The sequence below is a fragment of the Catharus ustulatus genome, chromosome 2 (assembly GCF_009819885.2).
Source record: "Catharus ustulatus isolate bCatUst1 chromosome 2, bCatUst1.pri.v2, whole genome shotgun sequence".
Taxonomy (NCBI): Eukaryota; Metazoa; Chordata; class Aves; order Passeriformes; family Turdidae; genus Catharus; species Catharus ustulatus.
The window spans coordinates 89,771,657-89,798,119 of record NC_046222.1 but is presented as its reverse complement, the minus strand read 5'-3'; the positions used below and the strand labels follow the sequence as shown (position 1 = coordinate 89,798,119).

Genomic DNA, 26,463 nt, shown 5'->3' with positions numbered 1-26,463 from the left:
CTTGCAGCCAAGAGAAATCTTTTTGAATGTCATTGTATTGTATTGTATTTGCTTTTAGTTTTGGCTAAATGTAACTGTTTGGATAAGTTGTCCTTATTGGATATCTTCTCTTTTGTAAATATGATTTAAATATTTCATTTATGAAGTTTTAGTTACCTTTCAATCTTAAGGAAAAATAATTGGTTTCCTGTTTCATGTTATAAAGATTAATAATTAATTTATTGAGATGAGTGCAATTTTTAAAATTCTGATGTCTGAATTACATTGTTCTACTGTCAAAAATGGGTCAATTCATACCAGAAGTTTCTTTGGACCTCTTCAAGTATCCATGGGCAATGAGATTGAAAAATGAGATTCACTCAGATTTTTACACTAGATATTTGAACATTGCTATTTGATTAGTAGACTAATTTTATAATACTAGATGTTTTATTATTCGACTAAATATTCCTGGGACTTTTTTCTTGCACAGGGACCAATTTACACATAAGAGTCCAGACACACTTTCTTAAACCCCTAGACAAGATGAACACATGCAAACTACCTTTAGAAATTAGCCCTGGCCCGAGCTAACCTCTGGACTATGTCCAGGAGCTGTTCAGGACATTACTTGTAAATCCTGTAATGCTGGGAACAGTTGTTCCTGGATGTGTTCCAATACTGGGGAGCCTTCCAGAGCTGTACTTTCTCCAGCTTATACCATAGCTGAACACAAACAGCTCTTGGCACACCTACTGCCTTTGACACAGTTAATGATTAACTTTTGGTCAAAGACTCACCTGGGAAGCTTTTTGCAGCAGGTCAGAACAACACAGCAAATTTCTAAAAGAGGCTGAATTCATGCTGGACACGCTTGTAAACCATCTCTGTGTTTTTCCCAGTGTGCAGCAGTGGTCAGAGTGGAAATGCTCACAATAACTTGCTAAGAGAGTGGTGGGGATGTCACAGACTGCACTGGTTTATAGAACTTTGTACAGTAACTCTCCTCTTGAGCAAAAATGCCAGAGTGAGGCATAGTTTGTGTCCAGTCCACCAAAACCTAGCCATGAGCTATGAGCAACCATTCAGTGGCTCAGTGTGAGGAAGGGACTAGTGAAGTATAATAAAAACAGTATCAAGACACTCAGGAGATGGCACTGGAGTCTTGTTAGATAGAACCTCAACAAGCTCCTCATTTGTTTCCTGCTTTCTCTTGGAAAAATATAACATACTTAACAGATTCAGGAAAGGTGTTACAGACAGGAACCTGACAAATTAGTCCAGGTTGCAGTTGAAAATAATTGAATCACAGAATGATTAAGGTTGAAAAATACCTCAAAATTCATTGAGTCCAACTCTTGACCTAATACCACCACATTTTCAACTAAGCCTTGCAACTCAGTGCCACATCCAGTCATTTCTTGAACACTTCCAGGGATGGTGAGCCATTCCTCACACAGCTTACAAATGGATCAGTTAAAACTAATTCAGCCACTGTTTGGGCAGCCTGAAGGTGCTGCTCAGGTGATACTGCAATTCCCACCTTCACATCACCTAGAACCTCACCAGACATGCCATCACAACAGCATGCAAATCGTCTCATCAAAATCAATCAGGCACACTGACACACACTTTGTGTCACAAATACGTGTGACATGGAAGGATGATGATGATGCCTCAGAAAAGTTACTCAAGGTAGTAATGGTCACTGAGGTGGGTGGTGATGCCCAAGCAGAGCATATTTGATGAACAAGTAATTTCAGATCACACTGAACTGTGATTACACATGTACTGGATGTGTTTCTTTTAGGCTACATAGAATAAGTAAATTAAGTCCTTTATGAGTAGAAGATTTGAAACACACATGTCCTGTTCCCAAGGTACTGGAAAAGCTGACAAGGACTGAGCCAATGCCAGTATGTGGTTCTAGAGACAAAATTCTGCAGCTGAGCCCTGCCTCACTCATGCTGTGACTAAACTGTTACTCATTTCACTTACCTAGCTGTTTTCACCCATGGATTTGGAAAGGAAAACAATATTAACGTGTCCTTCTAGTGGGGATCACTGGATAAAGGTAGACAAGACTGAGCAGAGTAGATTGAAAGGCAAAGACATTTAAAATTTGAAATCTGTGAAGTAGCTATAGGTGGATCTGAGCACATACAATAGCAAAAGAAAAAAAAAAAAAACCAAAACAAAAAACAAGCCCAACCTACAATTTTGGTTCAATGATAGCAGGGTTAAGAATAGACTTTAACAGTCTCACTTTACTAAGGATCCTCCCTCTCTCCTTAGAAGCCTAGGGAGTTCTTCATCTTCGTGCTATTGTGTCTGTGTTGGAAGTGGAAGGTAGGGGTTAACTGAAATCCTGCTAGCCGAAATCATCCAAGAACAGCAGGAAATTAAAAAAAAAAAACCCATCAATTACATGCAGATTACATAATTGCATGTCAGATGTCATGTAAAACAAATGGGGAAGTGACCAACAGTCAGAGCCACATCTGAAGTTGCTAGAAGTTAAAACAAACAAAATGGATTATGCCTCTCATATTTGCATGACTGCAAAGATTTTTCCAAATGTGACATTATGTTATTCAGTAAATGTTTTGGATGTTTTCTTTTCATTTCTGCAGTCAGACACTTTTTCACCTAACATGTTACTGTTCAGCCTATGATGAACCAAACCAAAACAACCCATAGGTGGACAGGGAGAATGTTCAGAAATTTAGGTCTGGTATTTTCCTTGGCATTTCTTTGCCTGCAAATATGCAAGACAGAACTTTCTTGGTTGTTTGTATATACCTGCTAAGGACTGATCTTCCTCAAAAGAGAACCTTGGCTTGTGCAGGGGCCATAACCAACATATAAAGGCAGTCACTTTAAACATGGACTAGTCACACAACAGTGCTGTTATTTCCAGAACATATTATTTATGAAAATTGGCTCATTTATAGAAGTGGTATTTCTATGAGCATGTTGATATACTCTGATTCCCCTGAGTATTTATGTATTTTTAGGTAATGTGTTTGCATATTGTGACCATTAATGCTTAGTCCATCTGACATAACAGGAAGGAAGATTTGCATGATCTCTTCACATGAAATTGTTAACGTCTGCCAATCAGGAAATTTAAGGAAGCTCAAAAGCAGCAAAGGAAATGATAAACTGAGCAGCTTCCTAACTTGCAACATTTGTTGCTTAATGCTATCATGTAGTAGAACAGAGCTAACAGGCAGAGCAAAACACATAAAATTTCTGCATGTGACTACAACTACACGTTAAAGAGTCCTTGTCACTGTGGACCAAAATCAAGCAAGATAAAAGAGGAGAGTTTTTCAAGAGGAGGTATGTCTCTCTATGTTGTGTGTTGATTTTTTTGTACCACAGAAGATTTTTTGCAGGATACAGATATTTGCCATGAATTAGGTGCAGTGATACTTGAACATGTACAAAATCTGGATTCGTGTCCTTTGAGTTTACGGAATTCTAGAGAACATTTTGAGGATTTTCTTGCCTATTCGATTAGAAGTAGAAATGTTATATACAAAACTTCTAAAGATTTCTGCAAGATCCAAGGAAGACTATGAAATGTCTATGATATCTATTGCACTATTTGACATTTTTCATCTGATATATGTTTTTCAATAACTGAAAGAAATGCTATTTTCTGTACCCTTTCTATATATTACTCTAACTAGAAATATGTAGATTTCTATTTCTTGGGTGGGGGAGGGGGAAGTAAATCACAAAATCATGGGATGGTTGAGGCTGGAAGGCACTTCTAGAAATTGTCCTATCCCTGAGCCTTGTTTAGACCAGGGTCAGCTACAGCAGGTTTCTCAGGGCTTTGTCCAGTCAGTATCTCCAACACTGGAGACTTCAAAGATCTCCTGGAAAACCTGTTCAAGCAGTTGACTACCTTATAGTAAAAGGTGTTTTCTTGTGTTTAAATTGAATTTCCATTATTTCAGTTTTTGCCCATTGCTTCTTGAGCAGTCACTGTCACCACTGAGCAGGGTGTGGCTCTTTATCATTCCCCACAGTTGGGTATTAGTACACGTGGATACCATCCTGCTGAGCCTTCATCTCTGTGGGATCAGCAATCCCAGATTTCTCAGCTTCTTGCCATATGAGAGAGCCCTTAATCATCTTTGCTGGACACCCTCCAGTAGCTCCATATTCTTTCTTTTTCTGGGAATCCCAGAACAAGACTCAGCACCCCAGGAACACCTCCGTGGACTGCTGGCAGCATTCATGCCTCAAGCCTTTCATCTTCTGTTCTGCAAGGGCACGTTGCTGGGCTGTGGTCAGCCTGTGTTGTCCCTGCAAAACTGCTTTCCAGGTGGATCTCAGCCTCTGCTGGTGCCAGGGGTTGTTCCTCCCCAAGCACAGGACCCAGCACCTTCCTTTACTGAATTCCAAAAGATTCCCGTCATCCAATTTCTCCAGCTTCTCTTGCTCTGAAGCAAAATAGCCACATATCATCCACTTCTCCCCATCTACAGGAGTCAGAATACTGATCTAAAAACTTAAATGGTTGTATTTAGGTGGAAATTTGATAGTAATATTTCATTGCTTGGTATGCATTGTAAGATTTCTCTTCCTATTTTCGTGATTCCAGGAAAGGTCAGTATGTGTCTGTTGTTCTCCATATCTCAGCAATGTATCAGTTTATTCTCACATTACCCTATGAGTAAAATACAAAGTTTTATTTCTGGAAATGTGTCATGAGCAGGAGTGATTTTCCCAGTGACCCTGAAGCAAATAAGTCACTGGTCTCAGGTGACATTTTCTGGTACCATTCTGCACTCACAGCCTAAAAGCAAGGACAATAGACCTAGAGGATAAGAACTGATAATGCTTAAGTCAGTATTTAGTGCATGCTTTCTCTAGAAACCACTACAGACTACCTGGCTCTATTTTACTTTTGACACATTGATAAGGTGGATAGATTGGGTTTATAACAAACTGTCCTGAAGGGAGCTAGGGAGTGAGTTAAGGGCTGAGGAATTAGGAAATCAGGTGCTTCGGTACTCCCTGGGGCTCTCCCATATGTAGCAGGGTAGACACACACTTCTGAACCTGGCTGGGTGGGGCATAGGAAAGAAGAAAGGCAGAAAAAATAATCCAGTTTGGGCATTTTCATCCTAATAAATTCGATTTTATCTCCTATTTTGATGAAATATGAGGAAATACTTCTTACAGCAGAATATGTATGGTTTTTCTGCTCTGTTCCTCCAAATTGTACTCACAATCATTTTGACGTAAGTGTTCCTTCTGACACCTTCAGTACTCAGGTGTCTTCAGAACAGAGAGAGCTTTACCACACCTGTCTGCAGACCAGTCTGGGAGAGGGTGGAAACCCTAGAGACAGAAAATTCCTAAAAATACAATGCTGGGGCCACTGGTTTGGCCATGTGCAGAAGATCTGGATTGCTCAGCTAATTGGCTTAGGGCTCACCACAGCTCCTATATCACTCATCCTGCCTGCAGGCAGAGAAAAAACAGAGGACCTGGTATGTGTTGGGGCATTCAGCTGGAATGGTCATTTCTTATGAGGAAAGTGAATCCTTACAGGCTCTGCTGTTCCCACTGCATGTCCAATGAAATGTCCAGAGCGTGGAGACAATGATGCCAGCAAACACTTCTGTAAGCAGACAGGGCTGTGGATGATTCCTATGGCGGCATCCTAGATGAGCATTTCCATGAGAAAGCACGAAGACTACTTGCAATATGGGGCTGCAGTCATGTGTAGGAAACCTGAGAGAGATTTTGAAGGCATGGAAGTAATCAGAACAGAGAGAGGGAGATCTCAAGAAAAATTAAAGGAAAGTAACGGAAAGGTGAGCAGACAATTGTCAAAGAATAGGAAAACAAATGCCTAGAAAAGGAACGTAAGATGAGGAAAGAAAGGGGAAAATGCTGAGTGATTGAACAGAAAGGCCAAAATGGCTAAAAATATAATTAAGAGGCTGACTAGAAGAACAACATGTCTCAGGGTTCTCATGTGCGCAACTGGGGAGGTTCCTGAGAGCATGGGAAAGTGGAAATAACTATTGATACCAATATCTCACAGAGTATTTCATGGCCAGTATTTCATACTATTTGTACTTGAGATTCTTCAGTATCACTTCCGGCAGCCTTGGCCACATCCTTACTGCAGTATGATGATTTACAAACACGGATGCTGCAAGAGATAAGCAGGTTAAGTGAGGAGTCTGCCTCTGTTGCAGCCCCAGCACAGTGTCCTGGCCCAGTTTGAATCCTGGGGACCACAGGTATGTCACATCAAGCGAGTTTCCAGGAAATGTGACATACCTTCTGAAAATATCAAACTACAGAATGATTTTCTTGGAATATCAGGGTGGGTTTTTGCTTTCACCACAAGTGGAGTCAGTTTGAAATCAGCATTCTAAAGTGACCATAAAAATTTAACTGGAGCTGCTTCTTAATGTAGGGAAAAAAAAAAAAAAAAAAAAAAAAAGCAGGGACTAGAGAAATCTTTTCTAAAGTGTTTTAACCTGATTGGAGAAAAAGAAAATTGTACATATGGTGAGAAATGTTTGGCAAGGGCTGATGCCCTTTGACTAGCTTTGCTCAGTCCTCCACACCACATGAATGAATGTGGGATCACCCTTTGCAGGTACTCACACTTCCTTAGTAATTTAAATTGCCTACAATGATCTGGAACATGTGACTCCTTAGTTTCTGACACTGAAACAAGTAAAAATTTGAAGTAGACTTCTGTATGGATGCAAACCTCTAACAGTGGGAGTTGTGTAGTTTGAAAAGTGGAGACCAATTTTTGATAGCAAACAGGAAAAAATACTGTGGTGCCCTGACATTGGTTGGCTACTAGCTGCTCACCAAGCTTCTCTCTTGCTCCATCTCTTCCTTATTTTCTACTTCCCCTCAGCAGAAAATAACCATCCACTCCCTGGGACAGGGGACCACAGTACACACAGCAGTTGCTTTGGAAGTCAAATGTCTGGACAAGAAATGACTCATCCCACCCTAGTCCTTGTTTCTCCAGGTTGTATTACTGAACATGACACTATATGATATGGGATATCCCTATGAGTGGGGGTCAGCTATCCTGGCCATGGTCCCTCCCAGCCTCTGGCTCACCCTTGTCCCACTGGTCTCTGCAGAATTGGTGGGATGGGGTTGGAGAGACAACCCTGATATGCCAGCACTGCTCAGCAACAGCCAAAACACTGGTGTGTGACCAACACCATTCTAGCTACTAATACAAAACACAGCATTGTGATGTTCACAGGATTGGAAAGCAAGAAATCCTGACTTTCTGATGGTATATGTGGGAAAAAGTACTTCTAAGTCATGGTGTCTGCACTGAATACAGTGAGTGTATTTATCATCATGAGACTTTGAGGCCTCTTTATCTCAAACCACTTTGTTATAGGGAGTATCATGGCTATTCAGTTCTTTCAAAGAAGAGGTGCCTGCCGGACATCCTGAAACACACCCTTTGCTTGGCTTTTCTAAAGAATATTTTTAAAAATTTAAATTTTGCAAAACCAAAATACACATCAACAATGCTTTTCCTCTCCTTCTTTTTTTTTTTTTTTTTTTTTTTTTTCTTTTCTCAGTTCCTATTTCTTTCTGAAGGTTCCATTATCTCTTTCCAGAGAAGGAAATATGTTTGATACTCTCGAGCTCATTTGTATGATTTGGTGGTATATGATGCTGTTTCATCCCTTGCATGCTGACTTCCAGTGCATACAGTGTAAGTATCTTTTTTCAGATATAATCTGAGAAACAAGGTTGAACTCTTCATTTATCAGAGATACTTGCAATGAAAGTGGCAATTGCTATTTTAAGCCTGACAGACACTACCCTCTGCATTCAACAAAAGCAATAGCATATCCTTACAGAACTTATGCTGCAACAATTCCAGCAGACAGACAGGAATCACCTATTACAAATGTGAATGTGGACTGGAGAAAAATGGAACTGTCCTGGGAGAGCAGCAGGAATTTCTCTGAGTACAAGTGTACCATCGTGGACAGTGACATGGAACGTATACGCATAGAGGTAAATTTGCTATTCTTTGGGATAAATAATCATACCTTTTATCAATTTCACTTACTTTGAAAAAAATGAATATAGCAGATAATATCTGACACGTGGCTGTTTGCAGTCTACAGCTTGATCTCTTAGGGGCTGTGGAAAGCTATCAGCAATGCCAGGGCCCATTTACTGTGAGATGAGCACCCAATGCATACTAAAGAATTGAAATCCTGACACCAAAGTAGAAAGAGAGTAGCCTGAAACTGCAGCTGTGCAGAATGATTAGTAGGGATGTAGCTGTTGGAAAAAGGAGCTGTGAGATTGAGATTTCTAGAGACTATGAAGAGACAGAGCAAGGGACCCCAACCCCCTACAAAAAAAAAAAAAAAAAGCCAAAAAACCCCAGAAAAACGCTGGTTACCTTATGTTCTTCACTTGTTTCTTGGTAAACTGGATCATGCCTGGAGCACAGGTTATGTTATAAACCCACATTATCCAAACAAAAACAGAAAGACAGAGATAGAGATGGCTTATTTAGCCTAGCAAAGCAGGTGCCTTAGAAATACAAAGTTCAAATTGCATCACATCTTTATTGAAGATTATATGTATAACACCATAGACACGTTTTAGCCCCTGGACAGGTCAGATGAGGACTTTAATTTTGCTTAATCCTTTGATTAAATTTTTTTGTTGCTCCCCTATGAAACAGCCATCTTCTTACACCACTGAGTTACTATTAGTCTCCTAAAATAGTTGCACATTAGTGTAGTATCCAACTCCTGAGCTGCTAAGCTTTTTGTGTAGTTATGATTCCTCAGTTCCGTTCTGTATCACCCTTGAATGCTAAAGGAGAGAGATAGCTCTTGAGCAAAAAACATACATATACATGGAATTGTATTCCTGAGTTGCACTTCCATAGCCAGACTCATCTAACATCAGAAGAGGAAAAGCAGAGCAATAAAATATCGACATGTTCCCTTTTCAGGTGGATAGTCCACGATGCAGCTTTCGAGAGATACTACAAAAGCCTCTGCACAAAGGGGTATTCTTTGACATTGAAGTGCCAAACACGAATATCTCAAAACAATGCAGTTTTTTCCCTGGAGGTAATATATATGGTCAGGCTAAGTTTTATCCATTTGCAATCTTTTATAGCTGAACATTGCCTTAGAAAACAATTATACAGTAATAACTGCTATATTTTCTATTAAAAAAACCCTTTCTGTTAAAATTATTTGTTCTGTAATAAATGCCTCCATCACTCTGCAAGAAATGTATTACTACAAACGTATCCATAATTGCATTATTCTCTTTTATCCTAAGGCTCCAAAATGCCAATAAATTACAGTGGATTAAGGGTGGATTCAAATAACTCTTCCGGCTGTTAGCAATTAAGATGTTAGTACTTATTTATTTGAATGCTTTTCTGTCAGGTTGTTGGTGAATTTGTTGGTGACCCATTTTCCCCTTCCTCCTCAACTCAGAGTTCTCCATTAAATTTCCCCAGTCACCAGTGCTGCAGCAGCTGTGTGTAACTGGGGTATTTCAGACATGACTGAGGTGATGGATTAGCAGCGTTCTCACGTCTGGGGAGAGACGTGAGCCCATATCTGGGCTGCTCTTCTCTTTCTGTAGACTTGACAGCAGAAACACTCATGGTGATCCTCAAAATACAAACCAGGACACACAAAAGTTTGGTGTTCCCCCCCAGCTGGCCCTACCTTCCAAATGTGCAGCTTCCCCAGAGGATTCCCTTGTTCTTCCGTAAGGTTGCCCTCTTTATTAGGGCACTGAAGAGGGCTGGAGGCAGTAGCAAAGGAAGCCTCCATGCTTTCACTGAATTTAGGACATACCACAAAGAAGCAGAAAACTGGTTGAAAGAGAAGAGAGCTGAGTATGCCTGCACAGCCCAGCCACGAGGGACCTTCAAAAGAAACGAGGCTCCCATTTCAATGTGCTCCAGAAAAGCAAAAGAACAAGTCACTGTCACCCACATGAACATGGAAAGATCTAAGGAGGAGCCTGCTTAATTGGAAAGCAAGAAAAAGTCCAACCCTAATTTTAAAAGTCTCAGATTTTCTTAATCTTCTGTGTAAACACGTCAAGAGTGGATTGCTGGGCATTAATTGCAAAAGGAGAAATACTTCTCTCTGTAGCAGCATGGATGGTATTACAAGACAATGTACCTTCCTTTACATGTGGAATGCTTCACTTACTGACAGGTTTCACAGTTTAGAGGCAGTTAAAGTGGAGTGAGAGAAGAGTTTCTCTCAGTTGTCATTCCTAACCCAAGCAACAACTAGCTGGAGTCTAACATACCTAAGTGTGTGCCATGATCCTCCAGCTTGGAGGAGTCACATGTTTTATCCTCATCATGGATATTCCTGTATTTGCAGGCATGAATGGGTCAGCCATTGAAAACTTCTCCTGTGTGATTTATAACATCTTCCTCATGAACTGCACTTGGCAGGCAGGAAGGGATGCTCCAACAGACACACAGTATTTTCTCTACTGGCAAGAGTCAAGGTAAGTAGGTCTGTTTGGTCCAGGGAATTCCGAATTCTCATTCGACACATCACAGTGCCATGTTTAACTGAAATACTTTGCTGTACGCAGAGAGGACAATCAGATGGAATGTGAGCTTTACACTACAGATAACAGTTCCAGAAATATAGGATGTTTCTTCCAAAATGTGAGCATAGGGACCGAGAAAGCTTACTTCCTGGTGAATGGGTCTAGCAGAGACTCCCTGATCCAGTTCTATGATGAGTACATTGACCTGTATAAAATTGGTAAGTAAGTGAACATTTTATTTTATTACTGTTTTATAAAATCAGGAAGTGGGGAATTTTTCTCTGAAAAGCAAATTAAAACAAAGTCTGTAGCTGTTGTAGGACCCTGCACTGCAGGGCAGACTTTGCTTCCAACAGCTGACAGAATATAGCTCCAAAACTTGCCTAAACCAATCAAAGCAGAAGCAGCCTGAAAAAACTGCTGAGAGAAGAGGGGTGGACATAGTCACGGATTCCAAGTAATGAAATACAATGGTTAGGTTTTCAATGCCACCTTTCTTAAGGGCTTAATCTCTTAATCTCACACCTCTCTGAGAGCCACAAGAGCTACAAGTCCTAAAAACAGAGTGAGGGTTCAGCTTCCAAATTAGGACTGCATTAGTTAAATATATGGGTACCGCTGTGAGTTAGGTGTTCAAGATCCAAGAGAAATCAGGTCACACTGAGCCAGCTATATTATAGGTACTCCAATTCACATGCCCTGAATGCATCATGAATAATACCACACATCCAAAAACTTCCTTCCTTTTTCCTGTGGAAACTTGCATTGTCAATGTGTGGTTGGAAAACAGATGTAGAAGAAAATGGCACCCTGCTGATTGCACCACCGAATTACACAAAATCTTTCCTATCTTTTCTTTACATGAGCTTAATTGACTTCAGATGTCCAAAAACTGCAGTGATATATTCTCAAGTTTTGGTAAGGGCTTTCTTTTACTGCTGTTTACCAGATAACTTTAGTTAGCACCAGCAGCACACAGTTGTACATCAGCTGCCTTACCCTCACATGCATTTTGCTCTGAAGGCATGAGTTGCAGCTGTTTACTGACCATGTCTATACTAATTATTCTATTTTTTCCCCAGAAATACTCACTGCTCCATTAAATGTGACTGCTGATTGTACCAGAGATTCAGCAGGTTGCATAATTACGTGGCATCCACCCCTAACAAGTCGTAAGGAAGAAAAAAGGTGGTGCTTTGAGTATGAAATTAGCATACACAATAAGGTAAAAACAATTTCTTGGTTTATCTTTGGTACTGTACCTATGCTATGCATACCTATAATGGGTAAATTTCTGACTTCTTTATTTGTTAATTCTTCTTTCATAAGCTGTGGTGTCCTTCTGCTATTATTTTGCTGGTCTCACATTCCACCTCTCGTGAACTTTCGCAGCTCAGAAGCTTACCATGGTAGCAATTGCTCAGCCACAAGACCACTACAGCTGAGGGTTAAACATAAATATACAACTGCAATAAAGCAACACATCATTAAATCTCATTTGTTTGTTAAAAACAAGACCAGCATCTTGCAGGCTGTTTGCATTAATAGTATCCACCTTGGTACCTATTGGTACAAGTAGCAATTGCAGTACATGTAGCTTTCCAGCTGGTTGGTATAATTTGACAGTAAGATCTTGTGTAAAATACTTACAAAATTTTACATAAAGATACAGATCACAACATAGCAATATTGTCAAAACATTTATTTGAAAGCAGTACATGTTAACTTTTGCTTCCTGTACCACAGTCAGAATGGATGAGGTTCAGTGCAGATTTCTACATTCGGGTGGGAAATTAACCTTAATGCAGGTGTCACCCAGGAGCACAAATATCTCCTAAGGGTCAGCACACACTCGGGCTCCCTGCTGCAGGTGCCTCATGGCCCTTGAGGTGCTGAAGGTGCCAGAAACACCAAAATGGAGAAGGCAGATAGAACCCACACCTTTCAGGAGGGGCCAACAGAGGTAAGACAGCTAAAGCAGCACTGCACACCTAGAGTTTAAGCAACCTGTTTATGCCCTGCTCATTAGCACAGGCTGATGACTTCCATCATGCCCTAAGCTGAAAGCACTCAGCTGACAATGAGTGGTGAGGAAATGCTAGTCTGCTTTTCAGTGCAAGACATACTGTGTGTTTTTGGTAATGAGACATTCCTTCCAGTTATTTCTTCCAGTTTCTGGCTTTCCCATAATGCTGGTTATCCTGATATTACATGTGATAGATGTTTCCTATTACATGTGAGAGATGTTTCGAGGGCCTCAGCTTTTCAATGTTTTCTGAGATCATTGCTAAAAGTCTCTGCTCTTGAATTTGTTCACTCATTTTTGAACCTATCCTTTCCTTCAAAATTTTCAGGTTCTTTGATCCAAGTCAATGTTTGACTCCAGATAAGTAAATTTTTGTTGCATAGGATGTGTAAGTAAAAGGAAATGTAAGAAGACAAAACTCTAAATAAAATGCTCTTATTCTGGGACGTTACTGGAAAATAATATCTGATTGATTTTTCAATAAAAATAAATATAAAATACAGTAATTTCACAAATACAAGCCGCACTGAGTATAAGCCGCATCGCTGGGTGTTGGCAAACATTTTGTTCTTTTTCCATAAATAAGCCGCACCCGAGTATAAGCCGTTCTGTCGTTCGCAGCGAGGACCCGCATGCAACAAAGTTGCCAAATAGTAACAGAACCACGGCAGGGCGGGGTTTACTGGTTCGGCTCAGGCCATGAGGGCTCGGGGCTGCCAACAGGGCTGGGTGGCCCAGCTTGGCGCTGCCGCTTGGCGGGGCCGCTCAGGGCTGGCCGCCGCTGGGCTCGCTCCCCCCGGCCTGGCGCTGCCCCGCGGCAGCAGGGGGGGCACAGAGCCTGCCAGCACCCGTGGCGGCAGTGGGAGGCAGGGATGGAGCCACCCCTCTCCTGCAGCAGCGGCACGCGGGGACGGGAGCCCCCCAGGCCACGGGGCCAGCAGCATGGAGCTCCCTGCCTCCCCCCCGAGCCGCGGGGCCAGCAGGAGGGAGCTGCCCCGCCTTCCCCACCCCCTGTGCTGCCTGCATGGAGCAGCTCCACCTGCCGTGCAACAGAGTAACAAATTTGTAACAACCGCGTTAATGCCGGGTTTTACTGGCAGTTGCTCAACTTTGCAGTTTGCACTGACTCGGTTTGCACTCCCCAGGTTGAAATTGTCAGAAAATTGTTCACCTATTGGCCTCTCCTGAGTATAAGCCGCATTTCCGGTGTGGGAGTAAAATTTTGGTCAAAACGGTGCGGCTTGTATTCGTGAAATTACCGTAACTTGTTTAAAATAACTTGTTATCTTCAAAAGCAAGAAAATGAGAACAAAATAAAGAAATATTTTATTAATAAGAAAAATATAAAAATGAAGATTTGTCTTTGTTTTGCAGGATGGGCCCAAAGAAGAGAAAAAGCTTCTCCTTGTGAGTATTCTTTCACATACAAATTTGTGCTTTTGCCTATTAAGCATATAAATACCATTACAGAAAATACACTTACTTCTTCAGTGAGAATTCAGAAAAATATGTTCCTGTGATATCTTTAAGCGTAATACATCCCTTTTGGATGGGATAGGCAAAATTTTCCAAGCATTTCACAAAACTTCATACATTCCATCTATTGCACAAATAGATTTTGTTCCTGACAGATGTGACATTTTGCTTACTAAAAATCTGAAACACACTTTCTCATTGAAATAATACCACTCAGGACAGCTAGGCAAAAGGAGTACAACTATCTTCAAAACCTGGGGAATTTAATAAATACTGTCAGTCTTCTCTCAACAAATTAGTGATCTTCTAAGCCTGGAAAAGGTTTGACAAATTCCAAACTTTGTATAAAGTGTCACGAGGACAAATATTACATATCTGTTATGGCATTTTCTCAAGAACATTAAATCTTTTTAGCAATGACAGGCACCATCCATGCCTGTTTAATCCCCATGAAGGTTGTAAGGGGAGGTTACAGGGCACTTCTCCAATTTCTACTTTGTGTCTTTCAGATTTCTTTAGATTTTTCTTCAGATTTCTTCAGATTTTTCTTCCTTGTCTGCAAACAAGGACACACACACACACACACACACACACACACACACACACACACACACACACACACACACACACACACACACAAAAAGTGTCCATAAAGCATAATAAAAGAAATCAAAGACAAAATGAACTTAAAAAAAATTAACTTCAAAAACCAAAGAGTTTTGCTGGCAAGGTAGTACATATCTAAAAAAAAACCATACAAATATTTTTTTTATGGAAACTGTATCAGGAAATTTACCCACAAACTTTGTTAATATTTGCCTATGAGGTGAAATGCAGAGTCTGATCACTTTCCTTTTAGGCGAGTAATGACAGATATGAATTCCAAAATTACAATAAGAAAAAAAGATACACTCTGAAAATCAGAGCACGTGGAAAAAACTGTCTTGTGACCTCAAACTGGGGGGAATGGAGTAAACCCATTGAGTTTGGTAAGACTATGATTTTTTTTTCAGTATTACCTTGTTTGCTTCCCTTTCTTTCTCATAGTCACAGAAATGAATAAATTCTTAATTTTTACTCAAATACATGGAAGGAACTGGATTTCACTAATGTGGAGGGGTAGCTCCAATACTCTGGCAGCAGAGCCTTTGACTAGTTGGGATTGTGAGGGCAGCAGAAAGACTGAGACAGATTCACTCTTGTCTTTGGTCTGCTGCGATGAGGCTGCCTCTCAATTCTCTAAAGTTTTTACCACGAATATCATCCCATTCCTTTTGCATCTTTCTTTTCACCTTTTCCACTAATTTTGCTCTATTAATTGCTGTTTCTTCTTCTCTTTTTCCAGAATTTTAAAAAAAATTATCTACATTTTAGTTTTAGAAATTTTAAATATTTAAAAAGTTTTAAAATCTATCAAGTCCATCTGCATTTTTGGACAAAATTGTATAATGAAGTCAAGTTGAAGTCCTTTAGGATATTAAAAAAAATGTAGTGAAATTCACATTTATTTCATCATATAGGCACAAAGGTAGCTTTCAACCATGCTAAAATATTTCTCTCGGCTGTTTCAGGTCAAGGGAAAGATCACTTTGTTTTTGTGATTTTGTTTCTGATTGCACTTGGAACAATCTCAATTACACTTCTCCTGTATTATCTTTTCAAAAGGTAAATCAACCTTTTTTCTGTAGACACTACTGACAGTATTATCGATATGAAACACCTTCCTCCAACTTCCTACTTTCCTACTGGCAAAATTAAATAATCTGATTATCAATGTCATGAAGAATTACCACAGCAATTGCTGTGGATAATCACTAAGTGATGTTGAAGTTACCTAGTGATTGATTCTACCAGACCCTACAAAAGCTTCCTTGTTCTTACTTTTAAGCATTTAACATCCAGGTTGCTTTGAAGCCATTGGCTGTATACAGAACAGACAAGAGGGAATTTAAATTAATGCATTGTTATTTTGATAAAACTTCTTGGTGGTGAAAATTATGTCGTGATTTATTCAAAGTAATTTATTAATAACATATTTACTGTGATTCTAATCACAGATTTAATTCTAATAACCCAAATGCTAAGTGTAATAATAGTTACCCACCAGTTACTCCACTGAAAATATTTCTTATTTAATTTGTAGAGCAATAGATATTCAATCTTGAAAGTAAAAAAAGTCCTTAAGTTACAACACAAAATGTTTGCTTAAGTTATATTTGCAGTATTTTCAATTTCTCCATAATCCCATTTTCTACCCAAAGGTACTGCAGTTTCAAGAACATATTTCCTACCATACCACAACCAAGAGACAAATTCAATGCATTAACTGATGAAGATATCCAGGTATGATTTCTTCTCAATTCAGTCAAATTTCTTAACTACAAACCACAAAAGGCCAAAAACTAGAACTGACTTATAAAAATAAGCATTAACATTTGGTCGGAAACTAATTTCTGTCATGCAAGCTATGCTGCTTTGAAACCTGAAATGTTCTATGCCAACACTAAATCAAATGATTGTCCTGGAGGCATTTGCAGACATATTTAAGACCAGAGTTTTCACTTTTACTGAGATCCATAATTTCTGTGTGTACCAGCTTTTTTGAAGGTTGCTGTCCATACTTTAAAAATAACCTAAATGAGGATGCATTTCCCATTAGCATTTTCAAACATCCATGTTCATAATATAATGTGAATATATATTTCATAAGCCTGACCTATATCCATGTAAAAATCTAAGTGCAAATCAACAGGGTTGGAAAGACTTAACAGTTAAACTAACCTTTCTCTTGCTTCAACACAGGATTAGCAATTCCAGTGTTTTGTGCAAATTGTATAAATATACTGTAGCATCCCTGTGCAGCCTATTCTGCATGTTTATTTAGCCTTACTTTAAAAAAGCCTTTTTAATAGCTTGGTTTAATGCACTTTAAATCCATTGCTTTTTACCCTTATTCCTTTCCTGTTTACACTATCTTACACACCTGCACAATGTCAACAGAAACTCTTCTGTCTTTCTGCACATATCATGACTATCAGGCCTCAAACCATTCAGGCTTCTCAAATCCATCTATTTGAACAGTGGCTTGTTATGGTGACTCCCCAGTGAGGGGATGCTTTCTCTCAGCTGGCTAAAGCAAAGACATACTTGAATTCAGTAAATCAGGTTAGTCATTAATTGCCTAAAATTCAGTGGGCGATACCATGCATTCTAATGAGGATTCCAAAAGTGACACATGAATTTTCCTTCAATCATTTATGAAGAATCCCCAAATCTCTGACTACTGAAACTCTCTAGTTTAGGTAATTATATACCAAAATTATACATCTGAGCTCGTTGCCCTGATTAATTTGTCTTTGGCCCTAGCACCTTTGGCTTTCATAGAGAGCAGGTAGGATGTGACTTAGATAGGTTTCCTCATACACCTTAAGTCATAGATACCTGCTATGTCACTACCTACCAGGCTGCCAGAGCTAAGGCTACAGAGCAGCAGCAGTCCACAGTCCATCACATTAAATAATAATTTCTAGGAAAATAACAAGCAGTTTTTGGAAAATTGAATACTGATTGCTTGCTTTTCCTAAACTTGAGTGACTTCCAAATTGCTGTGCAAGCACTACCAAACACACTCTAACCACTCCACTGCAACCCAGAGGCCTTTGTGGATGAGATCTGTAAACTCTGGCACAGGCAATTCCCTGCAGTGAGCAATGTAGTTGCCATGGTTAAGCGAAGCCCTCATGTTGTTACCTCACACTTGCCAACCAGCACTGTGAAGGTAATTCTCATGATTTTGACATGTTTGAACAGTTTGATCTACTCTTAAAACCTAATTTTATTTTACCTCTTCTCTCCAAACTCAGTACTTTTAACATTGATTGAATGTTGTAATTCTTCAAAGTTATTAAAACAATAACAAAGTACAAAAAGTACATTTTCAAAAGCTGAATACCACTCTCCCTGACATTTAGTGCTAATGGATTTTTGAGCTGTTTTGAAACCTGCAATATCCTCTGCTAATCACACCTTTTTAAAGCTTGCATCTCCTCATTTTGTCTCATATTCAGCAACCTTTCACATTTTCTCGTTCTTTTCTCCTATTACACAATACTTTTCCCTAGATTGCTGGAAAAGTCCATGATTTAAAAAACTTAACCTTCTGCACTGCATTCTTAAAACACCCATGTTAAAGAACTGCCAATTTTATTTGTTTTAAGATCCTACCAACCAAATCATTCAGTGCATCAGACAATTAGCACTCCTCTAGTCCATTTTATTTTATTCATCTTACTACAGATCAATGACTTTCATTCTCTCCCCACATTCTTTCTTCACCAATACTGAGTTTTATCGCCTCTTGCCTGGAGTTAAATGTATTCCAAGACACAGTCTGTGGATTTTTTGTTGGACAACAGTAAAGCAGCTCAAAACACCATGACCACAAAGCCCTGCAGTGTTTTACACATTCTTCAGCCTTCTTAGTCCCCAGGAGACCCTGGTTGGACGTTCTGCACCACACACTGCAAGCTCACTTTAACTTTTTTCCCTCACCAATACTATCCCTCCTTTATTTATTTTTGAATTATTTATCTTTCTTCAAAACTTTAAACTCCAAGTGCTCTATGAGTACTATGATCTTACGGAGCAGCATACACTCTCCTAGAACTCCAGGTTAGCCAATGTAAAAATGTGTGATAGTAACCAAAATATGTTATCTACATGTCTAGTCCATGCCTACATATGAAAAATTCAGGCAATACTGACTGAATAAATTCCTTCTATTGTCTCAGCTTAGGTTGTCCAGCATCTAATCAGCTTCTGTTCTTCCTCCTGCTGACAGCTAGTACTGATCATATTGATACTTTCCTTTACTGTCCTTAAAAACGTTTTTTCCTGCCTTGCAATTATTTATTAAGTATTAAAGGACCAATATGGGATGTCTTTGGTACTACTGAAACTAATGCTCAGAATGATATCAACAGCAACTTGCAGCTTACTGCATGGTACAGAATTTTCTTTCTCTTTAGACAGAATATCTACCAACAAAACATAATGCTGAAGAAATAACTACAATTGAAGAATGATCTAACTTTCCAAAAACACACCTGATTCCCCAACATGAAAGAAAATTATGGATCCTGATGACAAGTACTTCAAACCAGCCTATAACAGAATATAATCACCTATAAAATTGTTTGTCTCCTTAAAATCCACTTAAAATGGAGCAGATAAAAAAGGAGAAAAATCGGTAACATTTGTTGTTTCCCCCTTGTTCAAACCCACAATGCCTGGTAACTAAGCTTTTCTGCAAGCACCTATTTTAAAGACGTGCTTAAACCTTGCTAAGAGGTTCTTCACAATGTGAGACAAGCCCTCTCATCCAGAATAAAGCTGTTACTTCTTGTCATTACTATGAAGTTTCGTTCCTGTAGTTATAATGATGTCCTGTAGGCTGACAGGCTTCTTATTACAGTAATTTCACTGTAATTTTTATATGCCCAGTTATTTTACTGTCATTTCTATATGCCCACAAACCAGCTATTGAAAATGTGTTTAAATTTGCTCTTTGATCATCCAACCAGTAACACTAAACTATCCCAATATATGCAATTAAACTTATACAAGACAAAAATGGAAAATGAAATCCTAATTGTAAATCAAAATTATTAGTATTGGTCTGTCAATCAGCCATTTCATGAGCTCAGTACCGCTACTGCAAATAGACCTCTGCAACACTGTGATCCTGTGCAGTTTTGGTATGTACTTAATTCACACAAATAGCATCTAAAGCCTTTTAAAAAATCTAACAGTTCTGAGAAACAAAATAAAATTTAAGAGCTAGATCTTAAATGTAGAATTTCCTCACAAATGTATTTTAGTTTCTCCCTTCAAAAGGTGCAAATGCTATTTCCAATGCCTTTTAAAAATAATACAGGCTTTAGATGCCATATTTTCTTTCACAAATGCTGGACATTTTCCTGTTCATACTTTTCAAAATGAAGGAATTTCAGTGTTTCAATAAGACAGAACAAATGGGGTTTTTTTTAAAAGTCTCATTTATTGTTTTCCTCTTACATCCCTAAACTGCATCACACATTGGAAATTGCTGCTGCATGACTAAGGGAAGCCATATATTTAAAAAAAAAACCAAACCAAAAACCAACCCTGAACATCACAAATTAGTTCTTATTGAATGTACAGCACAGGGAAATTGCAATTCCAATTAAACACCTACACTTGCATTTATTTCTTTTCCTATTTCTATTAGTTAAACCTTGTCCTGAAGGGGAGATTGGGTGTAAAAGTCCTGCCCCTGTCAGGGGCTGCTAAATGAACTACCATGTTTGGTTTCTCAAAGCTTGAGCCATACACTCACAGGGAGGTATCCCATCATGATCTCTACCCTTGCAAGGCACTGATACAGAAACCTGATTAATGTGTTTATAAAAACAAAATCTGCTCCCCAGAAAACTGATTGGCAGGGTTTACACCAAATGACCTGCCTACACCACAGGGAGCTGCCACTGCCACACAGGATGTAAGAACCACTCGCAGTAGGTAAATTAAGTTTGCCATTAGCCTGTGTACAAAGTAGCTGTGTAATGTCCTTACATTCACATACAGATGTTGAAAGCAGTGCTTGTGCAACAGTGAAAGGAAGAAGGTACACTCCAGAGGAAGGTAATAACCAGCCAAAGCCAAGCAGCTAATTTAAATACTTAATCTTGAACAGCAATCTCAGAAGGCACAGAAGAACTCAAGACAGTTCAGTCAGCCTTCACTGAGTCACACAATGGCACACTTCTCCTTTCTCAAGATATTGGGAGTTCTTAAAACATGAAGATTAACACCTTGTTTCCCTCTACTATGTCTTTGCAGATTACAAAGTACAAAAGATCATATACATATGAAGAACAGCACATAGGTATTACATTATTTTAAAGAGCAGTAATGAGAAATTACTCAATCTGGTCTTCTGACCATCCCTAAACATAAACCAGTTAATACTGAAGGCTGACCTACTTTGATCTATTATTTTACAGCTACATAAAAGCACACACACTCCTTCCCCCACAGCCCTTCAACTTCACCTATTAGACTGCAACTCATTTCAGATAGCTACTGACCACTGCTACAGATGAGGCCAAACAGTATCTTGGATGGCACAATCAACATTTCTAACTAGCAGCAATACAATACATAGGTCATTCAGAAGTTGAAGGCATTTACTGGGTTCCTGGGTTTTTGCATGAATGCCATGATGCTTTCCACACCAATTGAACAAAAAAATTATTTATTTTAGGCTGTTTTATGAAGGGCAAGAGCATTACTTTTTGACAGTTCTTGATACTCTGGGTTTTCCTAGCACTACAACTGAACACCTCCTTCCCCCCCCATTTTAAATCACAGAAGTGTTAAATCAATTTCTAAGAATCATGCAAAAAGCCACTTGCAGCAGCCGGTATGCTATCAGGCACAAAGAATGGGAGTGGTTTCTATTAGTACAACCCATGCTTGCCCACCCTTCCTCTCTAAAGATCTCACATTTAATTATTTTTTTAAAAAGCTTATTTTGTTACAGAATGCAGTGTAAGGGTATCAGAGGACCCATTATCTGAAACAAGTTTTCAAATACAAGAGGCTTCCCCAAAGCTTTTATGTAATAATTTCAACACAGACCGAGTAAGTATGTTTATTGTTTTACAGCAGAATGCCCCAATTTAAGAACAAAATTGCTAGATGTTCAGCTGTGCAAAATGGTACATAGTGCTTCAGTACAAGTGGAAAAGAACATGATTTGTTAGCAAATGCTTTCAAATACAATTTTATGGTCCTAGAAGATAGGACTTGAAACTGGAGACTGATCCATAGGCAAATGATGTTTTTCTGCCTAAATTGGACCTAACAACTTTGGACCCAGAAACAACAACACTCATTCCTTACTGCTGTAAAGAAAAATTGCCACACTGAATTGCCAGATTCAGTGTCTTCATGCATGTTACAGAAGTGGATCAGTCCTCTATGTCAGTTTCTAGCCCCATCTAAAAGTATCATCTGGCTCCGATAAATAAGACTCACAGGAATTTCTTGAAGGTCAATGGTCCATAATGGTAGTTATTCTACATGATCTGCTCAACTTGATTTCCAATTCTATTTAGGTTTTTTAAATTACTTTCTTGAATTCATCGTACAGCACAAGCACGAAAGCACCCCCCATGCCTCTGAGGACATTAGACCATGCACCCTTGAAGAAAGCCTTTCCTCCTTCATCCCTTGCAATCTTCCGCCAGCAGTCAATTGTTCCAGAGTACATGATATCAGCTGCAGGGGAAAAAAAAGCAAAGAGTTATTCTTAATTCCTATTTTATCTCTAATAATTTTAACAACTGGCCTATCTCACTTAACTGCTTTGATGATGTCCCAAACCACAATTTAGGACTGTAACACAACACTTACTACAAGTATTATGCCTTCTTTTTAATACCTTTGCTTAATCTGACAATACAAACAGGTAGTCCATTTTTTTTAATATCATGTTCCATACTGAGAAGTCCTCAGCATAAATCGTTGCATTTCCTCATTTGAGTACAATGTAATAAACAAGATTAAGGGAACAACGAACTGTAACTCTGAGGATGGCTATCAGCAAAAACGAACTCCATCTTGTTAATGCTGTTTTAACAGCATTAACAGCTCTGTGGATTTACAGCCTACCTCCTTTGCGTCCTGACTGCATCATCATTCTACGCCGCACCGTATCAAAAGGATAGGAAACCACGCCAGCCACAGCAGTCACTGTCTGGGCAATCATCCAACTGATAACAATGTGAGTATTCCTGGGATCTGGGAGCATGCCTGCAATGAAAAAAAGGCAATTAGCTCTTCACCTAGCAAATCCTCCTCTGATTCACTCACTGCATGACAGCTATTTTATTAGATGAACTAGTATGAAACACTGTAGACCCCACTCTAAATAAAATTGCAGCAAAACACTTCACAAACTTTCAACATACTGAAGTCATATCTAGAAGACTTTCTTCTCATTAATCAAGACACGTTAGGATTTAAGCACAAGCATTCTTTTTAGACTGGCATGAGAAGACTTTACTATTCATTAAGTTTTTAGTAAAAAAATATCACTAACTTAAGTCACTGTACCTGTGGATAACATTACACTACGAACTAGCATAACTGGCTTATTTGTCCAAATGTCAAGCTTCAAAATTACTTTGCAAAAGCACTGCTCAATCCCCTTCTGCTAAACACACTTGGACTGGTCAAAGTGCGAACTGGAGTAGTGTTCAGCCTGCACTGAACAAAAAAAAAAATTATACTCTTCTGGCCTTAGGAGCAACTGTATGAAGTACAAAACCAGTACTTGCAAGTAGGCTGCTGCCATCAACTCACACACAATTTTCCCCTTGTATACAGCAGTGTCATGAATGTGGCACTGATATCCACCTTCACCTATCCAAAACCAGACAGTACAGCTCTACACACAGGTTTTTGAGGTCCCCTCTGAAATATTACCTTTTGCTGTATCATAGATCCCAAAGTAGGCAGCTCTATAGATGATGATGCCTTGGACAGAGACATTGAACCCTTGGTACAAGCCACGCACACCATCAGACTTGGTGATTTTGACTAGACAGTCCCCAAGACCAGAGAATTCTCTGTCTGCGCCAGCTTTTCCAACATCAGCAGCCAAACGGGTTCTTGCAAAATCCAAGGGATAGACAAAGCAGAGGGAAGTGGCTCCAGCTGCACCACCAGATGCCAGGTTACCAGCAAAATACCTCCAGAACTGAGTGTGCTTGTCTACACCTCCCAAAAACACCTGCTTATACTTATCCTTGAAGGCAAAATTAAGAGCTTGAGTTGGGAAGTATCTGATGACATTTGCCAGGTTTCCTCTCCAGAAAGACAGCACTCCTTGTTCCTTTGGAATACGCACTACACAATCGATGATACCCTTGTACTGCTTATCAGCAGCAATCTGTTTACTCGCATGTTGCACCTGCAAACAAAAATACAAATATCGATCACTTGCCTTGACCTGCATCTACTATAAAACAAAGTTGTTTATACTGAGTGGCCACTGTTGGTATTATTAAGAAAAGGTCTAAAACTGCTTTCAAGCTTTCTCAGAGATCAGGACTTGCCAAAACAAGAAGAGACAGCTGCGAGCAATTCCTCTACACATACCTAAAGGGAAAATGTAGCAAAGTGGGGGCCAGCCTCTTCTGCCAGGCAACTAGTGACAGGGCAAGAGAACACAGCCTCAAGCTGTGCCAAGGAAGATTTAGAGGGAATTAGGGGAGGAATTTCTTCAGACAAAAAGTGATTAAACGTTGGAACAGACTGCCCAGGGAGGTGGTGAAGCAGCCATTTCTGGATATGTTCAAGACTAGACGTGACACTTAGTGCCATAGTCCAGTTTAAATGGTAGCATTAGGTTGGGCTTCATGCTGAGGTCATTATCAACCTAACTGATTCTGTCAGGTATAAGAGCATATATAATACACCGGGCCTACAGAGAGGCGAGAGCCTTCACTAACAGAGGCGGGAGTCGCCTGCGAGACCCGCGTCAGGCCGACAGAGCTGGCACCGGAGGGACAGGGGCAGGGTGCGAAGGAGGAGCAGTCGGCCCCGCGGCCGGACCCGGGGCCGCCGCGAAGGTCACTCGAGTCACCTTGGGGCGCCGCCGGGTCACGTCGGGCCCCGCGCGCCGGCCGCGGCCCGACCCCGCCCCGCCCGCGGCCCAATCGCGGCCCGGGCGCGCATCACGTGAAGGTCGCCAAGATGGCGGCGGAGAGCAGCCGCCCTCCCCTCCCTGCCGTGCCCTCGGCGCCGGGAGCGGGGGTGGCAGGAAGTGACACCAGCGGCGGCCGCCCCCCTCGGCCCGGCCCGGCCCATTCTCCCCTCCCCGCCCCGCTCGGCGGAACCGGCTTCGGCTTCCCCGCCGCCGCCCACGTGACCTTCCCGCCCGCCGCCGCCGGCTCGATCGCGCCCTTTGTCCCGCGCCGGCCGCGGCCCCCGCCCCCCGTCCGTCCATCCCTCTGTCCTCGCACGGCCCGGCGCCCGCGGGGGTACAGACGGGCACCACCCGCACTACCCGTTCTCGCCCGCGCTGCTGACCTGAAGCAAGAGCTTGACCCGCTCGATGGGGGCCACCGCGGTCTTGCTGATGGCAGCGGCGACGCCGCCCGCCAGAAAGTCCTTGAGGAAGGAGATGGCCTGGTCCGCCATGTTCGCGCCGCGCCGGAGCCGCCGGGAGGGAAACGCTGCTGCCGCTCAAGCCGAAAGGGCGGGAGCGCCCCCGCGCATGGGCTTAATGCCGGGCCGCGCCGGCCGCGCCCCCGCCGCCCCATTGGCCAGCCCGCTAAGGGGGCGGGGCTTACAGCGAGCGGGCCCCGCCCCCGCCCCCCTCCCCTCGCAGCCCGCCCCGCTGCGGCGCCAGTGTCGCAGCGCCGCGTCACCCGGGGCGGCCCGGGCCTGCCGCCGCCCCGGCCCGGCACCCGCGGGCCAGCCTGGGGCAGCCCGCTGCTCACAATTGTCGCTACTACAGTCACATTCCCAAGTGCTCCCCGCTTTCTGCCGCTGCCAGTACCGCCCGCACCGGCCTGCACAGCCCAGCGGGTGCCCGCACCGCCCGGCACGCAGGCTCTGCAGAGCGATCTGGACGGGCTGGATCGATGGGCGCTAGTTGTATGAGGTTCAACGTGACCAAATGCCAAATGCGCTTGGGTCACAACAGCCCCATGCAGCGCTAGGGGCTGGTGGCAGAATGGCTGGAAACTGCCCCGCGTAAAAGGGACAGGGGTGCTGCTGACAGCATCGGAAAATGAGCCAGCGTGTGCCCAGGTGGCCAGGAAAGTCAATGGCATCCTGGCTTTGGATCAGACCAGGACAGTAATCCTGCTCCTGCTCTCAGCACCGGTGAGGCCACTCCTTGAGTTCTGGGCCCTTTAATCCAGGAAGGACATTGAGGTGTTGGAGTGGATCCAGATAAGTGGAATGAAGTTGGTGAAAGATCTGGAGCACAGGTCCTGTGTTGGAACAGCTGAGTGAGCTGGGGTTGTTCAGCCTGGAGAAAAGGAGGCTCAGAGGTGACCTTGTCACTCTCCAGAACCACCTGGAAGGAGGCTGCAGCCAGATGAGGGTCAGCCTCTTCTCCCAGGCAAACAGTGACAGGACAAGACACAGTCTGAAGTTGTGGGGAGAGCTAGGTTCAACATTAGGAGGGGTGGTGAGGCATTGGAATGGAGTGTCCAGGGAAGTGGTGGAGTCAACATCCCTTGGTGTGTCTAAGGAAAGAGTAGATGTGGCACTTGGTGCCATGATCTGCTGGCGTGCTCTTGGGTCAGAGGTTGTAC

At 41.4% G+C, this 26,463-nt stretch overlaps 2 protein-coding genes across 2 annotated transcripts; one reads left to right on the top strand and one right to left on the bottom strand.

The window, feature by feature from the left end:
* The first annotated feature begins 3,194 nt into the window (after positions 1-3,194).
* LOC116992038 (granulocyte-macrophage colony-stimulating factor receptor subunit alpha-like) lies at positions 3,195-21,026 on the top strand. The gene is made up of 11 exons (XM_033051159.2): positions 3,195-3,324; positions 7,590-7,726; positions 7,898-8,034; positions 8,996-9,116; positions 10,407-10,536; positions 10,627-10,802; positions 11,667-11,809; positions 13,985-14,017; positions 14,946-15,075; positions 15,658-15,751; positions 16,348-21,026. Exons 2-11 carry the CDS (start codon positions 7,639-7,641, stop codon positions 16,433-16,435), a joined length of 1,140 nt encoding a protein of 379 aa, XP_032907050.1. The 5' UTR covers positions 3,195-3,324; positions 7,590-7,638; the 3' UTR covers positions 16,436-21,026.
* A 739-nt stretch (positions 21,027-21,765) lies between these two features.
* On the bottom strand, positions 21,766-25,411 carry SLC25A6 (solute carrier family 25 member 6). The gene is made up of 4 exons (XM_033051161.2): positions 25,226-25,411; positions 23,618-24,104; positions 22,802-22,942; positions 21,766-22,408 (listed from the first exon to the last, which is right to left on the bottom strand). The coding sequence occupies exons 1-4, from the start codon at positions 25,334-25,336 to the stop codon at positions 22,251-22,253; spliced, it is 897 nt and encodes a 298-aa protein (XP_032907052.1). The 5' UTR covers positions 25,337-25,411; the 3' UTR covers positions 21,766-22,250.
* Between the last annotated feature and the right edge of the window lie 1,052 nt (positions 25,412-26,463).

Excerpts from the sequence above, each read along its gene's own strand:
- LOC116992038 (XM_033051159.2), top strand. The coding sequence starts at position 7,639 with ATGTTTGATACTCTCGAGCTCATTTGTATGATTTGGTGGTATATGATG. Across the intron at positions 10,537-10,626 it reads CTCTACTGGCAAGAGTCAAG|AGAGGACAATCAGATGGAAT; the intron begins GTAAGTAGGTCT and ends TGCTGTACGCAG. Across the intron at positions 10,803-11,666 it reads CATTGACCTGTATAAAATTG|AAATACTCACTGCTCCATTA; the intron begins GTAAGTAAGTGA and ends TTTTTTCCCCAG.
- SLC25A6 (XM_033051161.2), bottom strand. The coding sequence starts at position 25,336 with ATGGCGGACCAGGCCATCTCCTTCCTCAAGGACTTTCTGGCGGGCGGC. Across the intron at positions 24,105-25,225 it reads GGGTCAAGCTCTTGCTTCAG|GTGCAACATGCGAGTAAACA; the intron begins GTCAGCAGCGCG and ends TTTTGTTTGCAG. Across the intron at positions 22,409-22,801 it reads GCAGTCAGGACGCAAAGGAG|CTGATATCATGTACTCTGGA; the intron begins GTAGGCTGTAAA and ends TTTCCCCTGCAG.